General features: G+C 45.8%; 3 protein-coding genes across 5 annotated transcripts in view; all 3 read right to left on the reverse strand.

The window, feature by feature from the left end:
* PAWR (pro-apoptotic WT1 regulator) overlaps window positions 1-13,135 on the reverse strand; it is an 85,367-nt gene that overhangs the window by 36,568 nt on the left and 35,664 nt on the right. The gene's annotated exons all lie outside the window — the stretch shown is intronic.
* On the reverse strand, window positions 7,633-10,733 carry LOC140126854 (uncharacterized). Its single transcript, XM_072146796.1, has 3 exons — window positions 8,620-10,733; window positions 8,238-8,333; window positions 7,633-8,159 (listed from the first exon to the last, which is right to left on the reverse strand). Exons 1-3 carry the CDS (start codon window positions 10,731-10,733, stop codon window positions 8,108-8,110), a joined length of 2,262 nt encoding a protein of 753 aa, XP_072002897.1. The 3' UTR covers window positions 7,633-8,107.
* LOC140126855 (uncharacterized) lies at window positions 10,772-12,714 on the reverse strand. The gene is made up of 2 exons (XM_072146797.1): window positions 12,168-12,714; window positions 10,772-12,083 (listed from the first exon to the last, which is right to left on the reverse strand). The coding sequence occupies exons 1-2, from the start codon at window positions 12,213-12,215 to the stop codon at window positions 10,773-10,775; spliced, it is 1,359 nt and encodes a 452-aa protein (XP_072002898.1). The 5' UTR covers window positions 12,216-12,714; the 3' UTR covers window position 10,772.

Here is a 13,135-nt window from a genome sequence, read left to right on the forward strand (position 1 = left end):
CCTCCCCATCCCAGACATCCGGTATGGTACTTCCTTCCCAAAGTTCACAAAACTTTGGTAGACCCCCCCGGCCGCCCGATCGTGGCAGGGATCGGATCTCTCACGGAACCGTTGTCTAAATATATTGATTGGTTGTTACGCCCCCTACTCCCCGATATTCTTTCTTACCTGAAGGATACAAATGCCTTCCTCTCAGCATTAAAATCCATCTGCTGGCAAGAGAACTATAATCTGGTTTCTGTCGACGTCGAAAGCCTCTACACCCGGATCCCCCAAGACCTGGGTGTCGAGAGCATTCGATCTGTCCTTACTAATGCCCAAAAGAATGAGAGCTATATTCAATTCGTTTGTGAGGGGCTCAACTTCATATTAAAACACAATGCCTTTATGTTTGACGGCAAGTGGTTCATTCAAAATACTGGCATGGCAATGGGCACTCCGGTCGCCTGCACATTTGCCAATATTTTTTTAGCCGTTTTCGAAAATGAGTATATTTTTTCCACTTTGAACCCGTTCGTCAAACATATTGTCACCTTTTTACGGTACGTGGACAATATTTTTATGGTATGGGCAGGCAATGAGAATGAATTCCTCAATTTTGTCTCTTTCTTAAATGAACAGAACGCAATGAATATGCGGTTTACCGCAGCGTTCGGGGGCAAAACTTTAGAATTCCTTGATGTTCAGGTAATAGTGAGTGATGATCGTCTCATCACCACCGCTTTTAGAAAGCCTACCGCCACTAATGCTATGCTACATTTCGATAGCCATCATCCACACCATACCAAGGAAAGGTTACCTTACAGCCAGTTCCTCCGGTTAAAGAGGCTTAACAGTGATCCTGATCGCTTTGAAGCACAAGCCCTTGAGTTAAGACAACGATTGATTGAGCGAGGGTACCCTACTTTCATCCTGGATAAAGCCTTGGCTAAGGCACGTAATGTCCATGGTGACATTCCCCCCCACCCCCTGGATAAGACCACATGACACAAGGGCAAGGGGAAGGGACGCATGGCCTTCTCGTTCAGCTACAGTCCACATGAACGGGCGATACGCACAGCCATTAATAAAAATTGGAAGATCCTAGAAAGAGATGACCAATTAGCCGAGGTCACATCTAAAAAACCTCTGGTAACGTTCAGACGTAGTCCGTCCATTAGAAATCATTTGGTCTCTAGTTATTTTACCACGTCTAACCCTAATTGGTTAACAAATTGCATCCCTAGTGGCAATTTCAAGTGCGGGTCCTGCAATTACTGCCGCTTTAACTTACAAACCAAGATGGTGAGGTTGGGAGATAAGCTGCATACAGTCAACTCTTTTATTAATTGTCGGTCCACCTTTGTAGTGTACGTAGTATTGTGTTCTTGTGGCCTTTTTTATATTGGCAAGACCATCCGGAACCTGTTTATCAGATTCCGTGAACATTGCTACTCCATCCAGACAGGTAAAGGATGTCCCCGCTTCATTAGTCACATAAAAGACATGGGGGGAACCTTGAGACCCTAAAATTTGCAGGTCTGGAGAAAGTTGACATCGACCCCCAAGGGGGCGATCGTCCCAAAGCTCTACTCCGCTTAGAAGCCAGACTCATTATAAAATACAATGCGTTAGGACCAATGGGTTTGAATGATAGGAATGATCTGAGTATCTTCCTATAAATTATGTACCTCACTAGTACCATACATACCCATAATGTACCCTTGATGTATTACATCTTTCATATATTCCTGGCTGTGCTCTGTATTTAGTGGGCTATTTCCCCCTGTCTTATACTGTGTATCATGCTTTGCTCTCCTCCACCCTACCTCCTCCACCTTTTCATACCTTTCTTCATCTTTTTATGAGTGGATAGCCAATTTTAGTTAACATCTCTGAGCATCTGTTGTGATTAACGTTGTACAACTTAAGTCGCTGCCTATGCGGCGCTGTTTTTAACTATGTATCATGTTTTCTATTTTTGTATTTTCAAGCATTTGCATTTTACCTGTATCTGCACACATGATACTGTGCACTTCCCTGTGTGTGTCTCCTTGCCAGGACTACGCGTGCTCGGGGCGGGTATATTACCTGCGTCCCGAGATCTCGCGATGTCCGAGGCTTGAGACAGCGCTTCCTAGTGCGAAACGGCCCGTCGCCTGCCGTGGCGTGCATCACCCCTGCCCTGATTTCTTCCTGAAATAAAGTTTCCTCTGTTTGAGATCGGTGAGTGCCACTCTTTTTTACCTCCTGTGGATATTGATACTGTGTCTTCTGTGAAGCTTGGATGTGCACCCCGCAGCAGGACTCTCCTTGCCGGTCCCGACGTGTGGCTGTGTCTGTCGGACTTGGACTGTGATCCCAAAACTGTGTCTTAGGTGGTGCCAGTCGTTTTTTCTTCTTTGTTGATAATTTGTACATTCAGAGATCGCATTAATGCCTCACCAAGCATCATAGACGCATGATGAGGCGGAATTACTCCCCAGAATAATTGTAGTGTGTGGGCTGAGCGGTCCGGAGCGCACAGCAATGGTGTGCAGGACATTACACTGGCAGCGCACAGGCCGGCACTGCTCAGCTCACACTGGTAGCCTCTACAATGGAGCTGCTCCGGGTAGTCGTGATGTCACGGGAGGGGCGGAGCCTCTGGGAAAGGGGCGTGGCTTACTACACAGTCTCCTCACAGGAAGAAGAGCTGTAATGGCTGCCTGCAAGTAGAACGTGTACAGGTACTGTACAGGGACTGCATGTCTTGCAGGTGCTGAGTTGGCATGAGGTATATGTTACGTGGGACTGCATGTCTGGCGAGTGCTGAGGTGGCATGAGGTATATGTTACGTGGGACTGCGTGTCTGGCGAGTGCTGAGGTGGCAGGTATATGTTACGTGGGACTGCATGTCTGGCGAGTGCTGAGGTGGCATGAGGTATATGTTACGTGGGACTGCGTGTCTGGCGAGTGCTGAGGTGGCAGGTGTGTGTTACGTGGGACTGCATGTCTGGTGCTGAGGTGGCATGAGGTATAGGTTATGTGGGACTGCGTGTCTGGCGGGTGCTGAGGTGGCAGGTGTATGCTACGTGGGACTGCGTGTCTGGCGGGTGCTGAGGTGGCAGGTGTATGCTACGTGGGACTGCATGTCTGGTGCTGAGGTGGCATGAGGTATATGTTACATGGGACTGCATGTCTGGCGAGTTCTGAGGTGGCATGAGGTATATGTTACGTGGGACTGTGTGTCTGGTGCTGAGGTGGCATGAGGTATATGTTACGTGGGACTGCGCGTCTGGCGAGTTCTGATGTGGCTTGAGGTGTATGTGAAACAGGACTGCATAAACAGTAAAAACACGTAAAAAATGACAGACGCAAATTCAATTAATAAAAAACCTAAAAAAAAAACGCCGCCCCCCAACACAGATACCAAAAAACAACATTTCTTTTTAAAAAAAAGCATTTTACAAAGCAATCATCAAGGATTTGCAGTGTCAGCTGCAGTCTGGCCACTGGGGCTCGGCGGCGGCTGCCACAGTCTGGTCACATGGGGAGAGGGATACATTGTGTGTTAGCTGCAGTCTGGACGTTTGGTGTCAGCGGCGTTAGCCACAGTGTGGTGGTGGGAGGATTTGGCGGCCGCAGTGTGGTGGTGGGAGGATTTGGCGGCCGCAGTGTGGTGGTGGGAGGATTTGGTGGCCGCAGTGTGGTGGTGGGAGGATTTGGTGGCCGCAGCGTGGTGGTGGGAGGATTTGGTGGCCGCAGCGTGGTGGTGGGAGGATTTGGCGGCCGCAGTGTGGTGGTGGGAGGATTTGGCGGCCGCAGTGTGGTGGTGGGAGGATTTGGCGGCCGCAGTGTGGTGGTGGGAGGATTTGGCGGCCGCAGTGTGGTGGTGGGAGGATTTGGCGGCCGCAGTGTGGTGGTGGGAGGATTTGGTGGCCGCAGTGTGGTGGTGGGAGGATTTGGTGGCCGCAGTGTGGTGGTGGGAGGATTTGGTGGCCGCAGTGTGGTGGTGGGAGGTTTTCGGCGACTGTGGTTGGGGGGTTGGTGGTGTCAGCTCCAGTCTGGGCAATGCATGATGTAACATCACTATAACTGCCTAAATTTGCTATTTAAACACAGAAGATACTGACACATGATTTTCTTATATAAATAGCGTTTATCAACATTATATACAGCTATGAGTTATATACTTGTATTACTGAAAATTTCATACTCCTTCCTGGCTAAAAATACTCCTCAAAAATAGTAAGAGGAGTATTATTACCCTTCTAGAAATATGTTAGTGCGACCTCTGTGTACATTGTAATGAGGTCTCCCCTCAGTCGTCTTTTTTCTAAACTGAATAATCCCAAATTTTGCAATCTGTCATTGTATTCTAATCCCCCCATTCCCTTAATAATCTTGGTTGCTCTCCTCTGCACCTGTTCAAGCTCTACTATATCCTTTTTATACACTGGTGCCCAAAACTGTACACAATATTCCATGTGTGGTCTGACCAGGGATTTGTATAAGGGCAAAACTAAGTCTTTATCATGAGAATCTATTCCTCTCTTGATACATCCCATAATTTTATTTGCTTTAGCAGCAGCAGCCGCCTGGCTCTGGTCACTAAAATTAAGTTTACCATCCACCGATACCCCCAAGTCCTTTTCATATGCAGTTTTACCAAGTAATTGACTGTTTAGAACATAATTATACTTTTTGTTTCCATGGCCCAAGTGCATAACTTTACATTTATCTACATTAAACCTCATCAACCATTTCTCTGCCCAGTCCTCAAGCTTCCACAAATTCCTCTGTAATGCTAAACTATCGACCACAGTATTTATTACTTTACACAGCTTAGTATCATCTGCAAATATTGAAACTTGACTGTGTAAACCCACTACAAGGTCATTAATAAAAATATTAAAAAGAAGTGGCCCCAATACTGAGCCCTGTGGCACTCCACTGGTAATGTTAACCCAATCTGAGAATGTGCCATTAATGACGACCCTCTGTTTTCTTTCACTAAGCCAATTACTTACCCAAATACACATATTTTCCCCTATTCCCAGCAGTCTCATTTTATATACCAACCTTTTATGTGGCACGGTGTCAAATGCCTTTGAAAAGTCCAGATATACAACATCCACAAAGGTAGACTACAATTTGGGTTTGCTGAACATAATATTTACTCTTGTTTTAGGGCGAGATAAAATTAGAAAGTGAGATAACTGTACAAATGGAAGCAATAGGCACTCAAGGTAAAAGAGGAGGTGCCCAACAACAAAGAGAACACGGAGTACGTTGTGTGAGGGGTGGCTACAGTGTAAATGTAGGAGGAAAGCGCATTCCTGAACCAACCAGATTCCAAGTTGTGCCAGACCAATAATCAGAACTGGGGCTCCCAACCCAATGTTCAGCAACCACTTTAAGCAGGGGAAAGGGGTCGAGGCTGGCCCTGATCTGTTACAATAAGGTTTTCATGATGCATCGAAACCTTGGTACTTGTGCCATACTTTGGAACTCAGAAAGTGTTAGACTTACTTGTTGTCAATTGAAGGATGCACTGGTAGTGATGGATCTTATCAGAGATCATATAATTAATACAGAAAACATAGAATTAATACAGTTAAATTAAATTTTTTAAAAAATGTATAAGACAAAATAAATTTTACATTTTTTATTAACATTACCAGGACAACCTTCACCTTGATCGTTACTGACCGCATGCGTTTCATTGGAAACGCACACGCGATTGGGTTGAGCCCCGCCCCCAGACATTTGCATTACATTCTGTTTAGAAACGCAAACACCCCATGTAACCACACCCTAAACAGCGAATTTAGACAATACTTTTTTCTCTTCATGAAAGTATCGTATTGGTATCGAGTATCATGATACTTCTCCAGGTATAAGTATCACACTCAAAACTCTAGTATCAGTGCAACCCTAGTTACACTGAAGACTGACTTGCTATGTGGGATTACACAAGAAGCTTGCAGTGGAGTACTACAAAAACTTTGAAATGTTCGAGAGAAACAGGGTAAAGAGTCAATGCCAACAGCAAAATCCTTCTTTCTTTGAATGATTTGTCTTATATATTAGAATCTTACTCAAGCCATAATGATGGTGTTTGTAAGACAGAAGGCTGAGTGAGCAACTCCGGCTAAGGAGGAATGTTTTCACAAACACAATCATTTCACATTCTTCCTTACATGGAGTCAAAATTCTCCTGAATGAAAGGAAATAGGAACTTCACTGGAAAAAGCCAAACAAACACACTAGTGATTCTACCCCAATCTCCATAATCTGAAGATACCTGTACAATTTGGAATACATTTCTATAGTAAAACGTTCCAACAGTTATCTGATAACATCTGGGTGGATAATCATCTTAACTAATGAAAACCTGTGTCAGCGCCAGCTTGTGTTTTCTTTCCAAATTTATGAGGGAGTTTTACATACTGTTAAGTCTTTGTTCTCTCACTCATACACAGGCTTCTATACTTTCACCCAGATAAAAATCTTTACAAGTGATAGACCTAGTATGCAAGTGCTTAATAAACCTCATGTAGGTTATGGAAGCATATGATATGATCTTGACTGGGGGGAGGAGGGGGGCATTTTGAGAAGACTTGGGCAAAAACTATGTGATATATTTTAACCACTCACTACAGTTTTTAAAAGTGGGTGGGTGGCCTATCAATCCAGAAATTGTAAAAAGTTACAAACATGTCTCCAACACGATGGACTTTCAAATGTCCCATGATAATTGATTCCGCCCATTGTCTATCTCAATGTCCCGGTAAATGTGCAGTTCTCACAGTCCAGATCTAGTGAGTATATGACCTGTGAAAGATAAAATGATGGAGAAGGCCCTTAGGATACGTTCACCTGGACAAATTTTATCCATCCTCAGGCTGGATTAATTTTAATCCACTAATGGATAGAAGCTACCTATTTTCTGTGCGATTCGGGCCAGAAACTCCTATTGCTGCATGCAAAATATGTTGGAAGACATTCCGGTTTCTTGATGCAAATTATTTTCAGACAAATGACAAACCTTTGCCTCTATTCTTCTTCTGGATTGCAGGTGGAAATTCTGATTGACTAAAAGGATGTTAAAGCGTAAATGTAAAGCTATAGTGATTTTACCAAATTATTATATGTGATTCCCCCTTAGAAAACAAACAGAACAATGTCTACTTTGTGCTGCTCGTCCTTTTCTTTCCAAAATTATGACATTTTCTGTTCTGAAAGTGTTTGACACAAATCTTGGTGAGGTGAAGCGGGTGGAGTCTAGTATCTGTCAGTCTATGCCCTCAGGCTGAGGCCAGTTAGCTTGGCCACAGAACCCATGATGCCTTGTGTTCTCTCTCAAAGTTATTTAGCATTAAATCCATTTAGTTTTTCACAAGTAAATCCAGTAAAAACACTGCAAAGTGCACATTCAGGATGTATATGGTGACAGCCTGGCAGCTTCCATCACATGGAGGAGCAGGGAACATGTGATAAGAGGTAAAAATTGTGAATTAGATTACTCACCGGTAATTCTATTTCCGTTAGTCCACCATGACGGCCCAACCTGGAGGATGCCCCTTGACCTCTGCAGGGACAGGAAGAAGAGAGGTTAAATGCTCCCCCCCTTGCATCCTCCCGCCAGTGATTACAAAATAACCATGCTGAGGAAGATACAACCAGATTTATTTAGTATGTTTGCTTCACATACAAAGGAAAATTATCTGGAAATAATAATACAAAGAAAGGAAGAAAATCCAGCTGGGAGGGAAAATATATAGGCCGTCATGGTGGACTAACGGAAATAGAATTACCGGTGAGTAATCTAATTCACAATTTCCGCTTCGTCCCCCATGACGGCCCAACCTGGAGACTTACAAAATTAGTAAGCTTTTCTAGGGAGGGATTACAGCCTGTAACACCTTGCGTCCAAAAGATAGGTCTTTTGACAAGTGCAAGTCCAGCCTATAATGCTTGGAGAATGTAGTGGATGAAGACCACGTTGCGGCTCTGCAAATCTGATCTAGTGACGCTCCTCTTCTTTCCGCCCAAGATGTGGACATAGCCCTGGTCGAGTGAGCTCGGATTCCTGCTGGTATCGGGCTTTTCTGTAGGTCGTAACATGAGGCAATTGCCAGTCTCAGCCATCTTGCAATGGTCGCCTTCGACGCCTTCCTCCCCTTACTTTTCCCCTGAAATTGGATGAAAAGGTTAGAGTCAATACGCCAGGCCTCTGTAATTTGTAGGTATTTTAGGACGGAACGTCTTACATCCAAAGAACTCCATTCGCGTTCTCTTGCCGAAGAAGGGTTCTCACAGAAGGAGGGTAGGATAATCTCCTGATTCCTATGAAAATCGGAAACCACCTTGGGAACAAAATTTGGATCCAACATCAACACAATTCTATCATCTAGAATTTTCATGTAGGGTTCCCTAATTGATATAGCCTGAAGTTCACCTAATCTTCTAGCAGAAGTGATGGCTATCAGGAAAACTGTCTTAAGTGTCAGGTTTTTAACACTGGAGGAATCAATAGGTTCAAATGGTTCCTTCATTAAGGCATTCAAAACTAGAGTTAAGTCCCACGCTGATGATTTTTTAACAGTCTGAGGCTTTAACCTAGAGACAGCTTTAATAAATCTTTTGACCCACCTGTGCTCGATGAGAGGCTGGTCGAAGAAGGCACTAAGCGCCGACACCTGGACCTTCAGGGTGCTGGTAGACAAACCCAACTCCAAACCTTTTTGAAGAAATTCAAGCACCTGCAAAATATTAAGGTTAGCTTGGGAAGGTGGGCTGTCCTTACAGAAGGAACAGAACCTCTTCCATATCTTATGATAGATGGCAAAGGTGACTGGTTTTCTACTTGCCTTCAGGGTCTTGATGACTTCAGATGAGAGTCCCTGAGAGCTTAAGAAGCTGGATTCAGGATCCAGGCAGACAGCTGTAATTTCCCTGGGTTTGGATGATGGATTGGACCCTGATGTAGTAGGTCCTCCGATGGCGGAAGAATGACTGGATTCTCTGGTGACATCTTCTTCAAGAGTGGGTACCAGCTTTTCTTCGGCCAGTTCGGGCAGATGAAGATGGCTCTGGTATTTTCCTGAGATATTTTCCTCAGGACCCTGGCGATCAGGGGAATTGGGGGGAAGGCGTAGACTAGTGGAATGTCCCAGGAGTGAGAGAAGGCGTCCAGCCGTTCCCTGTTCTCCCCTTTTTCCAGAGAAAAATAATGCAGGCACTTGGTATTCTCCCTTGTTGCGAACAAGTCCACTAGAGGATAACCCCACAAAGATGTTAGCCGCTGGAAGATCTCCTCCTTGAGGCTCCACTCGTTTGGTAGGATCCTTCTTCTGCTTAGAAAGTCCGCCCTTGAATTCTCCGTGCCCTTTAGATGAGTGGCAGATATTGACAGAGTGTGTTGTTCTGCCCACAAAAATATTTTCCGAGCTAGGGTACTCAGGAGAGGAGACCTGGTTCCTCCTTGTCTTTTTATATAGGAGACCGTAGTTGTATTGTCTGATAGAATTAGGAGGTGTTGGTGGGCAAGAAGAGGCGTGTTCGCGCTGAGTGCTTCCCATACTGCTTGCAACTCTCGGAAATTTGAGGACCTTCTTGTTATCTCCTCTGTCCAGGTACCCTGGGAAAATTGCTGAGGCATCACTGCCCCCCAGCCCCTCTGGCTCGCGTCTGTCTGGATTGGGATGTAAGGGCTGTTTGACCAGAAGATCCCTTTCCTCAGATTTCCGTCTTCCAACCACCATAGCAGGTCCTCCTTGACGGCAGGTGGGATTGGGATTTTCCTGTCCAGATCCTCCTGTTTCCTGTTCCAGGATCTTAAGATCCATCCCTGGAGTATTCTGGAATGGGCCTGACACCAGGCTACCGAGGAGATGCAGGCTGTTAGAGAGCCCAGAATCTTCATAGCTTCTCTGATAGAGATCACTGATTTTCTCCTGAATCTTGTTATCAGATCCTTGATGTGGTCTCCCTTGTCCTGTGGAAGGAACGACATTTGGTAAACTGAGTTCAGGTTTACACCCAGGAATTTCCTCACAGTAGCTGGGGAAAGTTCTGACTTCTGGTAGTTTACTATCCATCCCAGTCTTTTTAAGGTTTCTAGGGTGAGATCTCTGGAGAAGAGTAAGCTCCCCCTGTCTTGGCCAACAATAAGCAGGTCGTCTAGGTACGGGACGATCAGTACGTCCTGTAGTCTGAGAGACGCCACCACCTCTGCCATCACCTTTGTAAAGGTCCTTGGTGCAGATGATATTCCAAAAGGGAGTGCACAGAATTGAAAGTGTAGTGTAGCACCCTCTGGAGACAAGACAGAAAACCTTAAAAACCTTTGTGAGAAATGGTGTATAGGGATGTGATAATATGCATCCTTTAAGTCTATAGTGCACATTAATGCATCTTGGTGAATAATGTGTGTGGCTGATCTTACCGACTCCATCCTGAATTTTCGGTAGACGATAAACTCGTTGAGACCTCTCAGGTTGATGATTAGTCGGTTTGTGCCGTTCGGTTTCTTTACCAAAAAAAGAGAAGAGTAAAAACCGGTTTTCTCTTGATCCTGTGGAACAGGTATAATCACTCCAGAAGACAAAAGAGAAGTTACTTCTTGCCATATTAAACTGTGGGATGTAAGTGACATGGAAGGTGAAGGTGGCATATATTTCGTAGGGGGAAGTCTGAGGAATTCGATGTTGTAACCATGCAGTAATATATCTAAGACCCAGGGATTTGAAGTGACCTTTGTCCATTCTCCTCTGAATCTTAGCAACCTTCCCCCTACTATGGCATCATTGTTTTTTGTTTCTATTAGGGTCTGTTGGGGTGGAGAACAGAAACCCTCTCCCTTTACCTCCTTTCGGGTAGCTCCAGCGTCCCCTTTTCCCTTTATCCTTGTAGGAATCCTTTTTGAAGTCTCGAAAGGGCTGTTTCTTAGGTATCGATCTCTCAGGAAAGCCCTTTTTCTTATCTGATGCTCTCTCAAGTATAGCATCCAACTCTGGGCCAAACACAAATTCCCCTGAGAAGGGAAGACTGCACAGTTTTGCCTTGGATCTGATGTCCCCGTTCCACTGTTTTAGCCACAGCGCCCGTCGGGTAGAGTTAGTAAGTGCTCCCTCCTTTGAAGCGAAACGGATTCCCTCAGCAGCAGAATCTGCGAGGAAGGCTGTTGCAGATTTCAGCAAAGGAAAGTTCTCCAAGATTGTTGATCTCGGAGTCCCTTCCTTGATGTGGGATTCCAACTCATTCAGCCAGTACAGCAAGTTCCTTGCGACTGAGGTGGAAGCCAAGTTAGTTTTCAGACTGAGCATGGAGGTCTCCCAGGCCTTTCTCAACAGGGAGTCAGACTTCCTGTCCATAGGGTCCTTTAATTGGGCCGCGTCCTCAAAAGGAAGGTCAGTCTTCTTTACTATTTTGGTAACTTGCACATCCATCTTTGGACAAGTGTCCCATACTTTAGACTCCTCGGGCTCAAAAACAAGTCTCTTTTTAAAATTTTTGGACACGATAACCCTTTTTTCTGGCTCTTGCCACTCCTCAGAAACCAGCTCCTTTAACGTGTCATTCAGGGGAAACACCCTCTGGCGTTTTGCCTTCAATCCCCCAAATAGTTCCTCCTCCTTAGATCTAGGGGGAAGAATCTCCTCGATTTCCAAGGTCTGTCTAATTGCTTTTAAGAGACCATCGAGTTCCTCAAACTGAAACAGATGACGTGAATCTTCTGTTTTTTGTGAATCCGTAGGATCCTCATCTTCTACGTATGAGCATGAGGGAGCTTCGGAGTCATCCCCCCCCTCAGATATAGAAGAATCCGGCTCCACTCTAGGTTTCTTACACGGTGGAGGCCTGGACGTAGCAGCGGCCACTGAAGAGCTTATTTTCTCCTCGATAAACCCCTTTAATTCGTCTAAGAAGGATGTCTTCTCCTCTCTCATAAAATTGTCGATGCAAGACTTGCAAATCGGCTTTTTGTATGAGTCGGACATAGAGTGGGCACACATGTTGCACTTTCTAAGCCGGCTTTTCTCGGGTTTTTCAGACCTGCTCGTCTTATCCCCTTTATCCTCCTTGCCTTTCGTTTTAGACCCTTGGTCTTTCTCCTGAAAGGGCAAGCGGAGGATAATAAATGACCCACTATTTTACACACAGTAAAAAACCCAAACCTGCACAAAAATCCCACTTACAGAAACCGGAGGATGCAGGAAGGTAGGGTCTGCCTCGTCAGCCATCATAAAAGCCGTGGAAGCGCACAGGAAAATTTCAGAAATACACAGCACAGGAAACCAGCACCGCAGCGTCACACACAGATCTTAGACCTGAGATCAGCGTGACTACCTGCTCCAGGTGACCTTAAATACCTTAATGGGGAGCCCATCCCCCTGTAGAGTTCTCTGCGCCGCGCTCCCGTTCCCAGGGATGCATTGCGGTCCTGTGAGCCGCCACTTCCGGTCGCGACCGGAAGTCGTCATCGGACCTCGAGGACGCCGGGAATTGTAGTTTTTTCGGCCGCCGCGCGCTCACACGCGGATCGCGGAGCGGCGGCCAGGACGAACGGACTGGAAGGGCGGCGAAAGGGAGGACACAAGGCCGACCGAACGCCCCAGCCCGCCGGGATTTAGCCAGCCAGGACTACCCGTAAGTTTACTTCGTCCCCCCCCCCCCTGGAGGAGAGAGGGCACCTCTCTTGTCCTGCCTCGGCAGGGACAGGAAGAACACTGGCGGGAGGATGCAAGGGGGGGAGCATTTAACCTCTCTTCTTCCTGTCCCTGCAGAGGTCAAGGGGCATCCTCCAGGTTGGGCCGTCATGGGGGACGAAGCGGAAAAGTACATTAAGTTTATAACCTGTGCTGTGTGAGCACTAAGGGTTAAATAGCTTATCTGGACATAGCTGATACTACCGATGACAATGTGAAGGAAGGGAGCAGTGAGAGAGCAGAGACAGACAGAGAAACTTCTGTAGAATCACAGAGTGGGATGGAGGGACTGATAGGGAACAGGGGAGATCTTGTACCTCACTATTCTGTGCAGAGACATCTGCATTCACTGTTCTGCAAATTTTCAGCTCTGATGCATTCACTGACACATGAGCAGCAGCCCCTCTGCTTCCTTGAATCCAACCAGAAACAAAGTTTAAACAACATACGGATTCATA

This window comes from Engystomops pustulosus, chromosome 4 (genome assembly GCF_040894005.1).
Source record: "Engystomops pustulosus chromosome 4, aEngPut4.maternal, whole genome shotgun sequence".
Lineage (NCBI taxonomy): Eukaryota > Metazoa > Chordata > Amphibia > Anura > Leptodactylidae > Engystomops > Engystomops pustulosus.

Coding starts and splice junctions, on each gene's coding strand:
- LOC140126854 (XM_072146796.1), bottom strand. CDS start 10,733: ATGGACAAAGGTCACTTCAAATCCCTGGGTCTTAGATATATTACTGCA. Junction 8,334..8,619: donor CAGCCTCTCATCGAGCACAG/GTGGGTCAAAAG, acceptor TTTGTTCCCAAG/GTGGTTTCCGATTTTCATAG. Junction 8,160..8,237: donor GCGAATGGAGTTCTTTGGAT/GTAAGACGTTCC, acceptor ATCCAATTTCAG/GGGAAAAGTAAGGGGAGGAA.
- LOC140126855 (XM_072146797.1), bottom strand. CDS start 12,215: ATGATGGCTGACGAGGCAGACCCTACCTTCCTGCATCCTCCGGTTTCT. Junction 12,084..12,167: donor TCCTGCATCCTCCGGTTTCT/GTAAGTGGGATT, acceptor TTGCCCTTTCAG/GAGAAAGACCAAGGGTCTAA.